The sequence below is a fragment of the Ammospiza caudacuta genome, chromosome 8 (genome assembly GCF_027887145.1).
Source record: "Ammospiza caudacuta isolate bAmmCau1 chromosome 8, bAmmCau1.pri, whole genome shotgun sequence".
Classification (NCBI taxonomy): Eukaryota; Metazoa; Chordata; class Aves; order Passeriformes; family Passerellidae; genus Ammospiza; species Ammospiza caudacuta.
In genome coordinates this window covers 33,214,036-33,234,377 of record NC_080600.1, presented here as the reverse complement: position 1 = coordinate 33,234,377, position 20,342 = coordinate 33,214,036, and the positions used below count along the sequence as shown (strand labels likewise).

Genomic DNA, 20,342 nt, shown 5'->3' with positions numbered 1-20,342 from the left:
ATTTGTTAGTTGGCATTCTCTCCTTCCCAGCCTCACCTCACCTAGAAGCCAAAATTACTACAGGGGTTTTGGTCTTTGTCAGCAGACGTTATGAGCAGGATTTAGAAACTGAGAATTTAATTAGCTGCTGAAGTCACTTACTGATAACTGTAGCATATTGGACTCTTTATTTGATAAAACCCTGTCAGGCATTTTATGTGTAGGGAATGAAGACTAATGCTCTTATTTCTTCCAACTTACAGTCAGGACCATTAGACATACTTTCAAAAGGGAAGAGAAAAAAAATGAAAATCAAAAGAAAAGTAAATTCCTTGGACTTCTCATTTCCTGACACTACTGTTGCTTCCTTATCATTGCAAAATATATTTTGGTTTGCATGTTTAGCCTTTTTTCTCTGTGGGCTGCTTCCCACTCCAGCAGCTCCAGGAGCCTTTGGGGGACCTCAATGTGCTTATGGCTATCCCCTGCTCTGACAAACTCACTCATCTGTGGCTGCTGTCAGCAAACCCAGCCCTGCACATGTTCTGAGAGGCAAATCAGCCTCTTGTTGTAGGCAGCACCTTACCTAAGCCAGCATTTATACAAAATGAGATTTATACAAAAATGTGCTTTTAAAATTCTTATTACTTCAGGTGTGCGGGCTATTTTTTAGGCACGGAGTGGTTTATTGGCTAGCTGCAAGGCACGGAGCGCATTTCCGAGGCGCTCCCGGCCCGGCCAAGGCTCCGTGACACGATCGTTAGCGGGGCCCCGGCACAGGATGCCTTCAATGGCGGCTCGGCCGGGAGCGCTCGATGCGGGGGCCGTGACCTATTGAGCTCCACAGGCGAGCACAGCCAACTCCTGCCGCACCCCCTGTCCTGGGGACGGGGGGTGCCTCCCGCGGGGTGCCCGCTCAGCAACCCGGGTTTGTGGCGGGGGAGCTGCCCATGGGTCCCTGCTCGGCCGAGGCTCCTCCTGCCTGGGACGCCGCGTCCCGACCCATCCATCCCTGCCCGGAGCTGAGCCGCACATGCTGCCAGTCAGGGGTGAGAGAGTCCTTGAAAACACAAAGGAGCACACTGGGCATCGTACAGGATGAACAATGGAGTACCTGGGACAATTACTGCAAAAAAATAAAGCAGCAGGTTGGCGCTTTTTAAGGACTGAGAATACAGAGGAATATCTACATTTTGTTCTCAAGACAGAGCTTAAACGAGATCTAAATGATTCATGTCCCCTGCACTGGCTCTCTGCACAGGATTAAGTTTGACCCTGTTAGCATCCAGTCATTTATAATGAGAGCATTAAAAAAATCACCATTTATTGATTTGCATCTCTCAAGGGCCTACAAATGACCTCACGTTTCCTCTAAAACCAACTATGAAGCTTTTTGCAAAAAAGAAAAAAAAATTTTATAGTAAACACATTTCATATTACTGTGTGTATTTTTTCCCTAGGTAAATAATCCTGCTTTTCTCTGTTACTAACAGTTTAGCTGATATGTTTTACAGCTTCTTTTAAGCACAGCAGTTCTGAATGACTAATAGGAGGGATTATTGGAGCTATGGAGCAGTCACAGACGTGGCCTGCACAGCTGTTACCAGACACCCAGAGCTGGGGAGCTGGGATGGGAACAGTTTGCTCATCACTCCCACAGGATATTGATCCTGTCTCAGCATGGCAGGTGCAGCTGAATCCCTGAATCCTTTGAAAACCTCAAAGAGCTTTGGCCTCCAAGGTTTCACCTGCCTTCCCCAGGCTGAGCTCAAGGAGAGCCCAACCCACACCCTAAGAGGACAGATGTGTAAACAGGCACAACCTTGACTATGCCTGTGGCATCTTCAGCCACCCTGACTGGAGAAGGATGGGAAGTTTGCATCCTCAGAAACCTTTCTTCAGGGCTGGAGGAGGATCAGCAGCAAACCTTCAGCTGAAGGAGATCAGGCAATAGCTGCTGTGGTTTGCCTGCTACTGAGTGGGCAAAGGGAAAGGAAGGGTGGATTACACCATGGAGGAGGGTGAGGGAATGTGGCTGTGGGGTATAAATGAGTTGCTGGGTGCCACTGCAGTTTGAGCAGTTAATAGGAGCAATTATTTTAAGTTATTCTACTGTCACTGAAATGCTTCTTTCATCTAGAAGATACCACACCATGGTTATAGGTACCTATCACATTTTTATCACTAACACGACCAAGTAAGAGACTATTCTGAGACTGCAGAGACCAAGAGTGGTGAATCAGGTGAAGGGCACATGTAGAGAAATGACATCTTCTCCATTCTCTAAGGAGAGTTTGGGTAGCATGGACTGGCTGCTTCACTTGCAGACAGCTGTGAACAGGTAAGGTGGTTTCCAGCTACCCCCAGTTTGAACTTTCCTTTCTCTAGATGTGAAGCTGAGATAATGACACTTTGTCCTTTTGAGTGCTCTGAAATATGTGGCATTTCTTTAAAGATCTAAATGTTATATGTGATTACATGCACTTGTAAATATAGGAAATTTGCCATAACTGTGAGCCTACAAAATTGTCATGTTCTGATTCATAGAGGATGTAGTATTAAGCAGTTGTTATCTTCATCTCTTCTCTTTAGGTAAACAACTAGGCAATTCCAGCATATCCATGTGTTTAAAATGGACCCCTTTTTCACTACTTGTTTTCTAAACATTTTGAATGAAAACCTTTGAATGTAAAAATAGAATAGTTGGGGTCTGCTAGGGGAAGAATGCTATACAAATGTATCCCTTCAGATAAAAATACTTAGAATATGAATAAACCTGCAAATTTGTGTAAAAAAGAGAACAGTTTGGAAGGAATGTGCGGGAGGGTTAATAAAAAATATGTTTTCATCAGAAACACTTTTCTGTCACGAATTCTGTGCACTAATTATTGATTATTCACTTCAGACAGGAGACAAAGCAAGGTTTTGAGGTTTTAGAAAAAAAGTATTTTACTTCCTTATGAGTAAGGAAAAGGAGCTAACAGGGCTGCAGCCATTTGAATAGGCTGCAAGGTCATCCAGAGAGAAGTGATTTAAGCTTTATTAAGAATGTGGAAAAAAAAATCCTAACTTAGCCTGGGAATATTAAGAGACAAACTGCAATTGCCTAAGAGGAGAGAATTTTGATGCATGGGGCAGAAAGGAATGATCAATGGTTCATAAATATAATAGTGGTAAACACAGTGACAGGAGGAAAAAATGTATGTGGCTAATATAATTGTTACAAATTTAGTAGCTTTTGCTGTGAGATCAGTTATTGAGGATTTAATAACAAGGCAAAAAAAGAAAAATAATTTTTTTTCAACAGAAGATAAATGTGAAAGCTTTGAAAACCACCAGAAAGGAGTTAAGAAGAAACACAAAGAAGTATGCTGCATTAATCCTGTTGTAGAATAATTTTGTATTCCTTCATCTTAATTATAAAACATATTCTCAAAACTCATTTATGGAATCTTTGACCTTCATAGAGGTCAAATGCAAATGTGCTGGAGGGGAGGTGAGGTAAGAGCCAGGTGGAAGTGAGAATGTAAGGGCAGGACTCAAACTGAAGGAAATTGAAAAATAAATCCTGGGTTGGCAGCAGAATGCAGACTGGAGAACAGAACGGAGGATCTGGGAGGAAGGAATAAAAGACACTGCACCAGAGCCATCTTTGCAGGAGAAGGAGCAAATACATTCCTTGTTGAGATGAGGCTTGGCAGAGCTTACTACAGCATCAGGTGCTGACGTCTGGTGTTGGAAAAGAGGAGGCAGAAGCAAGGCAAACTGTGACAGACCAAGCAGGGAGTCTGAAGGCATCTGTTTCCCAGCCTTGGGAGGAAGAGGGGTGGATCAGTGCCGTGCACAGTGGTCAGGTTCTGGCAGTGGCAGCAGGCAGGGGCTGTGTCCAGCTGGGCTTGGCAGCGAGGGGACAGTAGGGCTTAGAAACACTTGAAATTTTGGTGGTGGGACAGGAGTGGCAGAGAGCCATTGTCCCTAACACTGCAGTTCAGTTTTTATTTAAATTGTAGTGCACTCCCAATAAAAAATAGACTTGAGAAATATCAATTGGATTCTTGATAAATCAACCCCATTGCTTTTTTCCCTCAAACTGACTTCTTGCTCTTCTTGAGACAAGTATTTGATTTACACTGATTGAGTGCTGGACTCAACCACTGCATATGTTGCTGGGGATGTGGTGGTTTTTGAATTATGAAGCTCTTGATATGAAGAAATTGAGAGATTCGGGTCCTTTTTGGCTTGTCATTTCCCCACTGACCACTGAAAAGTATTGCTGCATCAGAGCCTTCCAGAGTATTTAGGACTGGATGGATGTTGGCTTCACACTTCATTGGAAATGCTGGGGAGAGGAGGTGGAGGCAGGATACTGGGAATTCTGCACTTTTGGTTCTTCACTTTCCTTGTATTTAAGTGTTCCTTTCTGATGGAGCACAGATGGTCTTAGATTAAGGAAAATACATGCCAGAACTGCAGGCTAGGCTCAGACTGGGAGTTAAGCTTGACATGAAAGAAGCAGAAGGCTGTAATTAGCTGATCAAGAGCGTTAGGCACCTGGTGGAGGAAAGCAGAGATGTAATGCACAATGTAGCTGTAGAACAATAAAAAATACTGAAATCTCTTTTATGAAACATTGAGGACTTTTCATTGCTGACTTTCTCTTCCAGCCCTGCCTGGTAATTTCTGGATGGTCCTACTTATTCTTGGTTATTAGTGATTTATCAAAAATGACCTTTTTCTGACAGTTTATGATGCTGAGCACCAAACCCCATAGAAGCCAGAGAGTCTAAAGGTCGAAATCTAAGTGTGTTGTCAACAAACCATCCTGGGCAGCTTACACCACACTTGCCTCTGCACAATGTGAACTCCCTGATTGCAGATATCTGTTGTATCACTGGTCCGTCTCCTCCTTTCTGCCTGGTTTTTCCAGCCACCTGGTGGGTTTCACCTCTGTGCTAGGATTTAGGCCCACTGGGGCAGAATTGCCTTTTAATTTCCAACAGAAATGCCTAGCACTATGCAGCTGTCCATGTGCCTCTGCAGTTCATGCCAAAATCATACTAGGAACAGGGTCTGGATCTTTTTTCTAGGTGTGCTAGAAAACAAATGGAAATTCTCACGTACATCTGCTGAACTGAACAGGAAAAGTACTTTTTTACTTTAGGTTTTAGAATTTTTTATCCATATTATTGAAGCTCAAAAATTATTACTTTAAATTGGGGAAGAACAAGTGAGAGAGTTTGGTTTCACTTAAGTTCCTGTGGTTCAGGATGGATCTCTGTTTTCAGCCTGACTTGCAAAACTTTCCCAATCTCTTTGGCTTGCACAAGACTGGCCTTGGCTCATTAAAGGAGTCTCAGAGCTTTCGTTTGGTCCCAATAATGCAACTTTCACTTAATTAGAGATTTCCAGTGCCTTTTTTTTTTTCTCTTTTGATTGTACTACACCAAGCATAAGTGCACAACCAGAAAAGCATTTTGATAGGCTAAAATAAATCACATGCACATTTAGTTGTTTAATTGTGCACTGCCCTCTTTTTTTTTCCTAGCCAAAGCAAGACTTAAACCATGTTCAACCTCTTACACAATTTTAATGAGAATATATTGCAGTGTTTGTCATCTGAAAGAGTATTAGCACCCCCAAATGCAATAGATGTGATTTCCCTAAAGAAAAACAGGAGGCACAGAACAGTGAAAATGTCATCTTAGTTCTACATTAGTCTCTTTAATACTGCAGGAAGTGCTGATTTTGATTCCTGAATCTTAGCCTAATTGTTGTAAGAATCAAATCCAAATTGGACAGTTCCTCAAACTTATTTTAGCTTCTTCTCAAAACAAACAAGTAAATGCTGAACAAGTATATTCAATGATGCAACCTGGAGAGGAATAAAAAATGCAAGACTTCCCCACTTTAGAAAGCTGGTAATACACAGGCATTTCACAAGTGCTTCAGTGATTGCATTTTTGCTTTCAAGCTTATATATTGCGTTTCATAGCTGAGGTCTTAATGCAGGTGCACAAAATTGCACTCAGTTGACTGTGTAGGATTTGTCCATAAGCTGAGGGAAAGAGAATTCAAAAAATGTATGGTGGAGAACCCTTAACATCTTTCCATAAGCAGTGAGCTTCAAAGAGTTACAATGGCAAGGAAACCCAGAGCAGAAAAGTGAAGGAGAACAAAATCTCTTTGCTTGATGCAGAAATACAAAGGAGACTATAGCCATGGTAAATTGATTTTGTACTGAATATGGGCTGGTCCATTGGAGGGGGTTTTGAACCTCCTACTCCAGAAATCATTGTGCAAAACAGTAAGAGGAGGCTGCTTAGAAGTCTTGTCACATCTATCAGCAGAGGCCACAAAGAAGAAGGAGGGATTTGGTTCTGAATGGCGACTCTGCCAAAGAACATAAAGGGGTGGAGATGGACATCTTTTGGCGGTAGAGGAGCCTTGAAAGAAGAATTGCCTCCACTCTATCAAGGGAAACCATTGCTGTGACTACATTTGTTGGCTCACTTCTTAAAAATAGCTTGTTGTACCTTGTTTGTATCAACTGAAGAAAAGAAACCCCAAAACAAAGCCTGCTCTTTACAGAATAAACAATGCTGGGGCTATGAGAAATAGTTCTATGTGATACCCACCTGGCCAGTGACAACTGCACCTGCCTCTGCATCAGCTGTAATTATATTTCTGACCTGTGCTTGACAGCAGTGAATTTTTTCTTTAATTATTTTCCCCTCAATATATTTTAACCTCTTTATTTAGTTATTTTATTGATTTAACATATAATCTTATGTCTCTGTAATCTCCAGTACATTTTGTAAATGTTTGTTATCCTAAGCTGTAAACTGAATGTGACATGGCAAGAAACCAAATTCTACTGTGGCAGTTAATTACCCAGTGTGCTGAAAGTCTCATCTCAGTTTCTGTATGCTTTCAATCTTCACTAATAGGAAAAACATTGTCATCTTTCCCCAATATCCCCCCTGCTGTTCTCCAGTTCTAGATGTTGTCATTCACTCTAAACTGGCTATAGGTGAGAGCTTCAAGGTCTTTTTTCGCTATCATCCCAGTTTACTGAGACTGTCAATTTAAATTTGGCCCCATCCATGCTTTTTTCATGCTTAAAAGCAATAGCTTTCAAAAAAAGATAAGTATTCCCATGTAGAACTTGCAACTAAATCATTGCACTGTTAAGCACTTTCAAGCAAAAGAAGTAGATCACCAGCTAAATGAAATCATTGGCACAGACTGACATTTTTCTTTACATAGAATGATAAAAATACAAACACTAGATAGTGGGAACAGAAATGCAGTGCCATCTTTATCTCTCTTCTTCAGAACTGTATCTTCCTTGCAAAGCTTCGTGTTGGTGTGTTCATCTAACATTGCTGTGTAAATATGCAACTGTCAAAGCTCAGCACACAGGCACAGCAGAATGTGCTCTCCTTTCTTTATCATTATGGACAGCTCTGCATCCCAGCATCTTTGTACCCCTACACTGATACCCCTCTCTTTGGGCCTGTCCTTGTTGCATTGCCTTAGTGCTTGTGTTAATTGCAAGGGTCTTCCACAAACCTTCTTATGACTCTTAGTGAGAGATTTTACCCGCTCTGAATCAGTCCATTAAGCCAGCACCTTTCGTGCCCTTAGTTAATGTGCATTCTTCTCTTGCTTTTTCCCATGTGTTCCCTTTGGATCTCAGAAGAATCCAATCCTTGATATAATAAAACACTTCTGGTTATGAAAACCTCACAATGAGTTATGTGGCTGGTGAGCTGTGACCTTTCCCTTTTGTGTGGTTGTGCTCTGTTGTCTCTCAGTGCTCTGCTGTCCACTGCTTCCTGATACCCCATTTATTATTGCACTTTACTCATAATGCATTTTGACAAGGCTATACCTACACAGGCTTGCATGGGGAATCTTGGGCTGCAGTGGAGGCTCACAGGTCCTTTGAAAACTGCAAATTGGGATGACAAAGTTCCATTATGTTAAAAAGCTCAAATTCTCCTCTGTATGGGATTCAGCATCAAGTTACAAATGCTTTACAGAAGAGTTACTGAAAATACACTTAAAGCAGTGGCAAGACAATCTGCTTGCTTCGGATATGAATTTTAATTTGACAGCACCTAAGACTGAGCCGGCTGCTTCACTGTAACATGTTCTTTGTGCACTAAAATTCCTGAAGAGCTGAAAAAAGCTGTAACCTGTACATGACTGTTGTTTATCTCTTAGAAAACACCATTTTAGTTTTAGTATTTGGTATCAAATGTTCTTTACTAAATCTTTAGACAATCGTCTTTAATAATAAGACCTTGGACTATTACAGTACTTCCATTGGGGTGCACTGTAGAAACCATGATCTGTTAAGCCTCACACAATGCTCCTTTCAGATAAGGGAATGCATAGTCTGGAGTTGTAAATTCCTACCTGACATTGCAGAGAAGGGGGAGTGTTAGATTTACAGACCTTATGTTGTTGTTTAATGGAATCTCCTGCAGGACAAATGGAAGTTGAAGGCACAAAAACTCAAATTTCTTTTTGTAGATGAGACTGTAGCCATGCCCGAAGATGTCAGAAAGAAGCGGACAGGACATGGAGTCTTGCCCATTGTTCTAATCTCTAACCCCACTCCCTCACACACCACTGATTCAGTGGATGTATTTTGTGACACTAGCAAAAAGAAAAAGGCTGTCTAAGAACTCATTTGTGCTAGACAGGAAAGTTTTTATTCCGCAAGAGAGCAAGGGTCAGTGCTCATCTCTGCCTCTGACATGCTCAGTGGCTTTTCCTAGTCAGTTGACCTCTTTGTGCATCTGGTTTTCCCTTCCTCCCATGTGCCTGTGTTTTCTGTTTAGATTGTAAGTGCTCTCAGGCAGAAATTCTCTCCCACAGCATGTTTGTATATTGCCTAGAAATATGGGGTCACAATCTCAGTTCACTACGTGCTTCTATAATACAAGTAAATAACAAGGGATTTTGAAGCTGTGAAAGAGAGAAAATCAGTAGCATTGACCACCAAAGAAGAATTCACAGCAGCTAAGAACTTTCTCTGAAAGAATAACATTTGCAGTTGAGAGCAGATTGTGCCTTTAGGCACAGATGCCCAACTGTGGTACAGGAGCTTAGCCACTTGCTGCAGAGCTGTGCACAGGAGGAAAACTCTGAAGCATTTTACCTTGCATGTGAAATACAGGGGGACCATGAACAGGGTGAGTGACCATGGCTCAGCTGAGCTACAGGACCTTGTTTGGGCTGAGATAACTTGATCAAAAGAGCAAGAGCTCCCTTATCTGGAGTCTGGAGCCCTGTTCTGCTAGGTGTTAGAGTGGTCCTGTGTCCAGTTGTGCCTGGAAACATAAAGTGAGGGGCCAGACTACTCTAAATCAACAAGACTTAAGAATGAAACCAAAGAAAAAAAAAGTCAGTCTTCTGAAAATGCTCCTCCCTGTTTAATGGTCAAATGCTGATTTGTGCAGTAGGTGAACCAGGGCAGAGGAATGTACCTCCAACTATTGCATTTCCCTCTGCAAGGATGTGAGAACAGTCCATGAGACAGAGAATCATGAATATCCAAAGATGGTATTACTTGCAGTTGAGTAACTATCCATTCTTAAATGTCCTTCTTTTGATGGATTATTCCATCCTTACTATGCCAGTATGAAGCATCCACTTCTCTGGCATGAACAGAGTGAGCAATTGTGTTTAGCAGCCAATAAATGCCAGGCCAAGAGCCATCCCTGTACAGTAGGAGGCTGACATTTGTTTGTAGAGAGAGGGTCTGATTCAGAGATTAAGGTTACAGGACCTGAAACCCACTGATGGATTTTTCTCACTTATTTGTTTGTGAACCTCCATCTTCCAAGTGTAATATTTGAAGTCTTCCCCAGCTGAGTTACTGTCCAGCCACTCCAGGAGAGCCGTGTCTGGGCCAGTCTGTTGTTTGCACTATGGGTTTAAATGGAGCAAACAGCTTGAATTTACTAAATCTTGAAATATCAGAGATCACTTAAGGGAAATCAATTAATAATTTGATAACACACAATGCAATTCCCTTCATCCAAAACCCCTCCTCTCCCTGCAATGAATTGACTGAATTCCATGATCATTCCTCATACCTGTCACTGCACGCAGCAGTGATCTGCAATTCGAATACTGCAGTGTGAAGCAGAACTAATTATTGAAGTTTGGCATTCTGTTCTTTTGGTATTAGTTATCTTTTTATCAGACATGCTTATCACAGTTTTAATAAATTACCAGTGTTGAAACTTAAAAAATGGCCTCTAGGGCATTAAGCTACTGTGCTTTATTAGATTTCAAAAAGTTATTATTTATGGAGCACTGTAAATGTTCCTTGTCCTCAAGAGACAAAAACCAATGCTTCAAAAAGGGAATTTAACTTTCCACTTTTAGACTAAACCAGCAAGTATTTATGGAGACGTTCTGGAGGATTAAATAGGGGAGACGTAGCTGAAGTGTTGTAGGAATGTTTTCACTGTAAACATCATAGAAATGGAATAACCTCTACGTGGATTTTCTGCATCCAGTCTATAGAACTTCTTTGAAAGATTTTTTTCCTTCCAAGTGTTGTAAGACCCAGAATTTATCAATTTCTTTTAAATGCTGCAGCATTTACCCAGAGAAGGGTGGATCTACACTGCTCCTATTTTATGTTAGACACTACAAAGTATATCGAAACATAGGGAAACACTTGTAAAATGGATTTTTCATTATCTAGAGAAAGAATCTATGGGTGATATTTTAGAGATCTGAAATCTGTTCATCAGTGTGGATGGGAATATTGGGGCTAGCATCTTGTAAGGGAATGAACCAGCCTCTGAGCAGCCACTGAGGGAATGAATCTGCACTCCAATTTAGCAAAGTCCCTAAGAACGTGATGAAGCTAAACTGGTCCAGTAGGATGTGTAAATATGTGCTTTATTTACATTGAAGTTGGCAGATTCTAAATGCAGGGTGGAAATATAGTCCCTCCATGTTATTCTCTCCATAGACTTGAAGAAAATCTTCCATACCTTACTGTAAAATGTGTTGATAAAAAAAAATATTTATGAGTGTAAATAAGAGAGGAAGAGATTTTTGGCCTGTATATGATTTTTGGCTTCCTGTATAATCTAGGAAGCAAGTTTTTGTTTTTGTTTTTTTTTTCCAGAGGTAAATTTTTCTGAACATACTAGTGCCTTGTACAGTTACTGGAAAGGAAGATGTAAATAAATGCACTGGGAAAGGAATAAGTCTGCCAGCTCAGGTCTCTGGCTCACAATAGCTGTCACAGCACAGCACCTCCTGCCCTCCTTCCTCATGCATAACTCAGCAAAGGGTGATGTGACTGGCAGGCTCTGCTCGGGGTGCCCCTGCAGCACAAGCAGAGAACCAAAATCACCTCACATTCCGTGGGCAGGTTGAGAAATCTCCTGTGGGCACTGCGGAGGGTTGATGGAAATGCAAACTCCTGCGTCAGCAATCCCTGCACACCCGAGCCCGGGACACAAGGTGCTGCTTTTGCTTCTGCATCTGCTCACAGGAGCAGAAACCTGAGGAACACAGTACCTTCCAGAAAAAGCTGGCATCTCATGGAATCAGTACCTGATTTGGGGGGTGTTTGCTTGCTTGTTTTGTGGTGGTTTTGTTTGTGAAGTTTGTTATTTTTTTCTAGTCAGTTTGTACTTGAGGGATTTTTGTTTCCTTTCAGAAATATGCGTGTGCATTCTGGTATTACACATTTTTCCCCTAAAAGGACTGAACAACATGGTTGTGGGTCTGTCTTCAGGCATGCAAGTGGTTTGCATGCAGCAGTTGTTTCATGGAAGTGAGGTTGATAACAGATGGATAGGTTTGTAATAAAACACCTTAGATGTGTTTAACAATGTGTTTAATTGATAAATATGCATGTAATATATTCTCCTCCAATCTTAACTTTCCAGTTTTAAACCAATGGTTTGGTTTTGCATGAAAATCTGCAACCTCTTATTGTGCAAGTGCAGTGCAGGGATTAGTGTATATTTAATCTATAAATTCATATTATGGTCTTGAAGTATAAACTGCTGACCTGAGTCTGTAGAAGTCTAAGCAACTTTCACATTAACAATTGAGGATACACATAACTATTGATAGCAGGACTTGCTAGTGACAGGCAGGTACTTTGGAAGCCAACGCTGGGATGTGCAGGTAATTAAATAAATGTATCTAGAAAGCTTCTCTCAGCAGTGCGTGCTGAATAACTGATGTGACAGCGCATGATGAGCTAGAATTCTAGAGCACTGCTGATCTGCAGTCAGAGCTGGTAGCAAACTGTAATGCTTATAATTTATTGGGAGAGACATTAACTCTTTCTGTCTGTGTCCGGATGTGACCTCTGAATATTCAGATATGCACTGACTAGGCTTAGCTATTGTGGCCCCTGCTGTTGATTTCTAGTTGGGCAATGCCACACCAGGTGCATGTGATTGTACACATGGATGCTTCTCTGTGATTGTCACCTTCATGGGGCTTCTAAAAATGCAGGAATAATACAAAAACATGCAATTAAAAAATATTTGAGAAAATCTGTCTGCATAGAACCTAAGAAACAGAGATGTGAAGGACCAGCTGTCCTCGCAAATAGGCTGAAAGAGGGCATGTTTATTTGCATTTTCAGTTCAGGGACAAAGTTGCTTGTCCTCTGGTGTCTGTCTGCACAGGTGGCTGGGCAGTCCTGCCCGTGGCTTGCATGGCTCATCTTGCAGAGCAGCTGCAGCCCTGAGCTGTTCCCTTCACATGGCATGCTGATCTGGGTACTCCCATCCTGCAAATGGGCCATGTGGTTATAGAGGAGGTCCTCAAAGTGGCTGGAAACACTGTGAGAAACTGCATTTCTTCTGGAAATGCAGGAGGGAAGAAATACTTGAGAGTTTGTAGGGAGGTAGCATGAGAAGCTGGAGTGTTCTCTATAAGGATGTCATGGGAGGAATTGCTGACACCCTGACAGCCTAAAAAGCTGTTTACTTGGTTGCTTAAGCACATGGTTAGTACACACTGTCCTGTGTTTGCATATAGCCCTGCTCCCAGGTTTGTCACGTCTTCATCCAGATTGTCTTCCATAACCCATGCCATGAAAGTTGTTTTCTTGCATATGGGTCCGAAGATGTGTACTGCTTTTGACTGACATATGTAGCAGGAGGTATAAAAATAATCCCAGATGTGTTTTCTGGGGCTGGGAAACTGAAATGTCTCAGAAAACTGAGAAAATTAATCATAAATTCAGGATGATATCCCAACAGAGTGACCGAAAACATCTGGTGGATACAGTTTGTACCTCATCCAAGTGTGCAGAGGCAGTTAAAGCACTAAAATAAAAGAAAAAGGGAAAAAGAAATTGGGTTTATTGAGGGATATGAGGGAAGGGAGAGGAGGCACCTAAACCATTGTTCAAGAGAATGGCTTTTGAGAAGCATTATGATCAGGTAAGGAAGCCAAAGTACAAAGCATGTCTTGCAGTGCTGAGGTGTTATGGAAGTGTTAAGTAGGTCTGTGCCTCACTGATTAATATATGGGTACACAGATGCACCCCAGAGAGAGAGATCTTTCTGCAAGTTGCTCTGTCAATTGTCCAGTGGTTTGATCCTGGGGCAAAATGGATCTAAGGCAGAGGAAGAATATATGTTCATCTGTGGAGGAGGGGCTTGGGTTGGATACACCAGTGAGAGGACAGAACACCAGCATCCCACAGGGAGTTTGCAGAGCGTAGCCCAAGGCAACAGAGGTGACAGGGGTGGGACATTTTGACCTGAAAAGACAGCTGATCAGTCAAGTAAGAAACTGAACAATGCTGGAGAGCTCATGTGAAAGCCCCAGGCTCAGAAGTCTGAGCCCAGCCAGGTCCAAGGCACAGGCCACGGCCACAGATGTGTGTGGGCTCCTGGGAGTCCAGCACAAGGCCTGCTCTAGTCTGTAGGTCAGTGGACCTTGCAGTACAAATATTTAAGTGCACATTAGCTGCTTGGCTTTGCAATTATACTTTTATTATTTTCAAGATGTTCTGCTTTGCAGGGTCATGAATATTTTCTTTGAGTCACCAGAGGTCATTGGAGTTACTCAGCCCTCAAGCTAGCTCCCCCCTGTCCTGCCAAAGACATGTGTGGGACTTGTAAAACACGCTCTGGCTTGCCATATTGCTTAATTATCCTCTTAGCTCTAATGAGATGCACCCTGACTAATGGTGTAGTCACAAACAACATGTTGCTATAATTTGGGCCATCACTAAGATCTTCTTTATCACTACCCATCAAGGTAGTGCTTCAGAAGGCTGAAGGGCAATGTGCCTAATAAAAGAAAAAATTTAGGCACATTAGAACATGGCTAGAGGAGAGCAGTGCTCTGACTAGAGCTGTGTTTGCAGCATGCCTCGAAGTTGTATGGTGCAGGTGTTTGGCAGGAAGAGCTGGGTGACCCCTGGGAGGCCAAATTCTTGTGTGCTGCACTGCTGCAATCCCACATGACCCAGAGTATTTGCAGAGAAGCAGCATCGATTGCTGGAGCAACCAACAATTTTTGTTTTCATTTTCTCCTGTCAAGCACTGTTAAAGTAAACTGGGCTGTAAAATGGAAAGTTCTCTGTCTCTGGTTTTAAAATGGGAAGAAGGGCCTCACAATAAATGATCTCTTTTCTGAGTATCTTTTTTCTTTTTCTTTTTTTTATTAAAATTGTCAAAACTTGATTGAAGGTACAAAGACACTGTGTTTTAATGAGCATGGGCTAGAGCTGGGATTACAGATCATAATCCTACTGTGCAGTTGCTTTGCTGATGTCAATGGATGCTGGTAGTCAGCAGGCAAAATTCCTTGCTCTCCTGTGATGGCTTACAATGTGAGCTCTGTCATCCAGTGTCATTCCCTCTCAGGATATGACTGAATGATCCTTTTCAGCAAGGACTTATCCCAGCTCTCACAAAAACTCTTCTGAGGCACAAGCTTTTGGCCTCCACCCTGGATTGGACTGCAGTATTTGGGAGATATTTCCCGAGTGGCTTCCAGAGAAAGACTTGTGCTCCTCTCTTCTCTCACCAGATCTTTGCCTGTGCTCATGAAGTCTTTATTTCAAGTCAAAATGAATGGAATGCTCAGCTAATGGAGAAATGGGGTGGGTTTTTTTGGTTTTTGGGTTTTTTGAATGAGATAGAACTATCCCTTCCCCTAATGTTGTATATAAATGCATTTCCTGGCTGGTTGCATTTCTTGTACATCTGAATGTCTTCATGGACCTGAGCTGGGAGTTGGAAAATTCATCTTCTCTTTTTAGTGGCTTCCCAACTTTCTCCTGCAAAAAAATGGATTTATCATGTGTCAAGAGGACAATTTCTATGGCAGCCTAGGTTTTAAAAAACATATTGGTTGCAGTGAGAAGTTCAAGAAGAGTTCAGATCCGGACTGAACTTTGAAGCTATTTCCTTTGTTGGTAATGGACTGAGGAAAATAAAAATAAAGAAAATCTGGCTCTGTTAAGGGAGCTCTGGATCTTTATCTATACTTTGTGAGCGTGGCCTTTCCCTGTGTAGCAGAGCTGTTTTTCTGGTACTCAGAATGATGTATTATGTATAGTATGGATATTTATATGTATTTTCACCTCCAGCTAACAATACCTGCTTGAATCTGTTAGGACTATTTTTAAAAAGTGCTGAAGGGAGGAAAATTGGGGAAGGCACTGAATAGTTGGATATGTTGCTAAATATTTTACATTTAAAAGTTCTCTCTAATGCAGCTTTTCTGGTCTTGACTTTTGCTGTGAAGGAAGGGGCCTCTTCATTCTGAAGCAGTCAGAGGTCACGGAAGACCCCACATGCACTCAGTCAATAGTGCCCTCAGCCCTAATGTGTTTTACTCTACCTCAGGACCTGACCCCACTTGTCTGGCCTCACAAATCACCATCAGCCTTTCTCCCCTCTTCCCATCTCTCTGGGTTTTACCTGTCAGCTCCCAGTTTTGATCCATCTTGATTCACTGTAGGGTTACTTAGAAGGTGATAATCTTGGGGGTAAATTTAAGAAGACCAACAGATTTGTGCACAACTGCTAGACTTTGCTCTAGGGAATTTTTATTTTTGGCAATGAAAGCTGGGGGTTTGTACTGCACTATCCTCTTTAAAAAGAATGGGATGACTTGGTGTGTGGGGTTTATGTCTTGGACCTTCCAGCTGAATGATGATCAGAAGTTGTATTTACATGTAAATTAAAGTCTGTCCTCTGTGAACATTCCAGTTGCCACCACTTGTGAACTTCTCATCTATTTATCATTTGTGTGCACTGTGAGCACAGTGGGAGTTAGATACATGTTTACTGTCACAATACAGCTTTTAAATTGGGCTCTGTAAATTGGCTGGAGATGCTTGCTTTTGTTTTGGGAGTCTCCAGACATGGTGGTTGGTGGCATTCTTGTGTGACTTGTGCACTTTGGTTTTTCAGGCAACAGCATGGGGTTCAGATGAAGACACCAGGAGGTCCTGTCAAAGTAAAGGGAAAACAGAGGTAAGTTTTGCTTTGTTACAATGATGTTATGGGTAAATATATTTGCAACATGTGAAATCCACACAGAGAATGTCTGACACCAGTTTGAGCTTGCAAATTTGCAGCAGTTTAGCTGTACTGCCACATGGGTATGAGCACCACCAAGCAAGCCACTTCAAAGGCCCCTTGTTCAAGTTATTACACTTGCTCTGCATGAAATTTAAAGGTGATTTCACTGCTGGAGAGGACACAATTTGTGACACATCAGGGAGCGGAGTGGTGGCAAGCCAGGGGTAGCATCCTGCAGAGGGGTATGAGGCCAGGCAGGCTGGCTTAGCCCAGGTCCTCAGCAATGAGCCACTGGCATTCAGCCACGTGGGATTCAATGTTTGCCTGCAGTTGGAGTTTGTAGCTGTATAATTCCCTGGAAGGTGAGAATTGAATCTGCTCACACACTGCAATCTGTTCAGGTTGACTATCACAGAGCTGCTTGGGAGGCAGGTGCACTCTGTTAAACTGCACTTTAAAGTAGGAATTGCTTGAACTTGCTCATGCTGTCCCAGAAGTTCAGAGGTTCAGGCATTTCTGATCCAGCCATGGGGCCTTTCCACCCTTCTTCTGAGAAGCTAAAATGAAGGCATCTGTCTAAAAGCATGATTTTTTTTTTATTTTTCAAATGTGATATTCGTGTACTTCAGAAATCTTCAGTCCTTAACTGAGAGGGTGTCCATTGTCTTTAGTAAAACACTGCAAAGAGCTTTCAGTCCAAACCAGAGGAGCTGGGCAAAAGATGAGACAGAATAAGCACAATCTTTGCTTAGACACAGACAATCAAGCACAGAGTGATTGTGTGGCTAGCCCAAAATGCTGGAATCTGCCACATTCCAGTTTGCTGCTTTAAACACAGGATTATCTGATCTTCCATTGACAATATTATTTTTATATAATGAAATTCATGTGATTACTGTATAAAATTGTATGTGCACACACAAAAAAAAAAGCTAGCTTGAGTTTTGCCAGATAGGCAGCAATTTTCTTCATGTAGCTGTGGAGAACAGGACTATGAGTATCCTTGAACATCTGTTAGTGTTTCAAGTAGAAACTACATGATGCAGGAAATCAGCATGGAGACAAAATGGGTTGGGATGGACAAACACCAAACACAGACAGGCAGCAATGAGAAGAAGTAGGACAAAACACCAAAATTCAAGACATGAGGAATTTTTGAATTCGTGGTATTTGTACTTTAGATGTGCAAAGAAAGGTTTTCCTCTTTTCTTTCATTGTAAAGTCTGTGAGATTTAAGTTGTGTCCTGTTGTTCATGAAGAATTTGTATTTATAACCTAGAAATATTTAGTCAACCACTGGATAAAGCCATACATGTGACTGAACAAAGTCTAGGGTAATTTCAATCTCTCTTTGTTACTGTTATGTCAAAAGTAAGCAACAGTCACTGCTTCCTTCTCACACTGCAAAGGGTTTGCAAAAAAATATCATGAGCATAATGCTCTGAGCAGCTGAGCTTATGCTGATTGTGACACAGAGTTTGAAATCATTTGGTGGGTGCAGTGATCATGAGTGAAGTTTGGAGGAATGGAGGTATTCAAGCACACTGTTAGGCACTTCTTGACATACAATTAGTGGCAAACAAAGCTGTTGACTAGGACTCTGACAAGAAAACACTGATCTCCCAGGTCTGTATCTACACTACCCTGTGAGTCCACAGCTGAGTCCCCTATACATTCATTGTTAATTATACTGCAGAGAAATGACTCAGCACCAGCTCAAAAAGACCAAGTTCAGTCTAGGCAGCTGATGAAGCTCAACTCCAGCAAAGTCCAGATCTGACCCAGGATCTCTGCCCTTGGCTGGGTAAACGCAGCACGTGAGGGCAGCACCATTGTGAACACTTCTGATTCTGCTGTGCAGTGGTGGTACAAGGTGCAGACATCTGTCTGCCTCAAAGTTGACTAATGGCAGGTTTCTACCCAGCACAGATGATTTGATGATAAACGTGTTATGGATTGTTAGACACTTAGATATGTGGTGATAGAGGCTAGAAATAAGGAGAACCTTTGGATCTTACATTAATTCACAGTGTACTTGCCTAGGTTACATGGCTGGTACATTTTCCTTGCCCATTTAATAATGTATGTAGTTTAGGTGAAGCTTTCAAAACTGGCTCATGTATTAAAACGCCTCTTTTATTGTGCCTGTTAAGTATGAGATGATAAGATTGTTCCTGCTGCTTAGAAACTCTCTTCCTAAAATGCACAGCGCTGTACCCTAAGAAAAATAAGAAGCAGAAGAATAAAAGCCACAAAATGCATATCACAGAAGTGTAATTATTATGATATTATTATCACTTTCCTTTTGAGTACCTATTGTCTAGAGGAGAGGCAGATGAAAAATCTGGATCTTAGATAAAAGGTGAGAAGGTCCTTTTTTCCTGACACCTCTGGCCATGAATTTCACTTGCTTATTCCTAAACTGAGCTCAGTGCCTGTGTCTGTCTGCTGTACCTTTTTGAAAAAGATGGAAAGTTTTGCTCTGAGGGCCTGAAGCAAATGTGCTTCCTGTGCTTTACTGGATTGTTCTAATGGCAGATTACCTTCCCTGGTAACATGTACTTTATTTTTTATTTGGATATAGCTTCAGTTTTGAGTGAGTGGACTTCATTTTGCCCTTCTCTGCTAGATTAAAGAGCCCTTTAGTTATCAGTATTTATTTTTACAGAGACACTTATATGCTCTTTTCAATGCAGTACTTTGGTTTTTTCATAAAGTAAAAGATTAATTCTGCAAGTGTTTCTCTATGTCATTTTTCTACTGCCCTTGAATACTTTTTGTCTGTTTTCTGCATACTCCAATTTTTCACCTGTATTCCCTTGCAATCTCTCTAATGCCTAAGTGTGATTAAAACAGCCTCCACCCTCCTCAGTTCATATACATGGCAGTTTTGTAGCTCCTCTGCCTAAATCCTTTTACAGTTACTAGTCTTGGGATGAAATCTCCATGTTTATACATAAAGCCCTTTTGTTGTTCTGTCTTTAATGCACAGTATCTTTATAAAATGGGACATTGGTCTCACTGATAGTCGCAGCTTTTGCCATCTTTAGGTTAAATTATTGTTAAGAAAAATGTTGATACTGAGCTGGTAGCACCCCAGCTGGGGCTCCACTAGGACAGAAAGTTTATGAGTGATTTCACTTTGAGGATTTTTTTAATCACAGTAATTTATCAGACTTTAATCACTTAATGTATAAGTTCCTGAACCTGATTTTAAAATTAACTCTCTGCAATATATCATGCAGTATGAAAACAAGCACCTCAGAAAAGTCTCTTTCATTGAAGTTATTTTTATCAACTAAAACTTGCGGTTTCCTCAAAGAAGTGTACATGCTTTGCTTGCCATGTCTCTGAAGAGCCATGCTGGCTTCCACAAGTAATCATTCTTTTTTTTTTTTTGTAGCATTTATAAAGTGTAGCATGATCAATATCTTTAAACTGTCCCCTGGAAAACATCCACATTACTGAGACAGTGCAGAGAACAAAGTCAGTGTTATGTTGCCTTTCTTTGTGTCTTCCAAATGAAATCATCCAGAGGTTGTAGTTAAAATGAATGATGGATAGAGCAGAAGGGGAAGAGATGTATTTAATTTCATTAGGACTTGCTCAGTTCCTCGTTTGTAATTGGTTTGTCTCTGCATAACAGTTTGCCATCCACCACATCTAAGGAATTTTGCCTAACATGGAAAATTGTCGTTTTTCAAGATTAAAACTTTGGTCTTTCTTTTGTCTAAGCACCAAATTATTTGTTAATGTTCCAAAAGCAGCACACCATCATTTTAAATTGTGTAAAGAAAACACTTG

At 41.4% G+C, this 20,342-nt stretch overlaps 1 protein-coding gene across 1 annotated transcript in view; it reads left to right on the top strand.

The window, feature by feature from the left end:
* Positions 1 to 20,342, top strand: part of SEMA5B (semaphorin 5B) — a 177,171-nt gene that overhangs the window by 85,908 nt on the left and 70,921 nt on the right. The window contains exon 5 of the mRNA XM_058809538.1: positions 16,428 to 16,490. Coding sequence (XP_058665521.1) covers positions 16,428 to 16,490 — 63 coding nt within the window. The remainder of the gene's footprint in view (positions 1 to 16,427; positions 16,491 to 20,342) is intronic.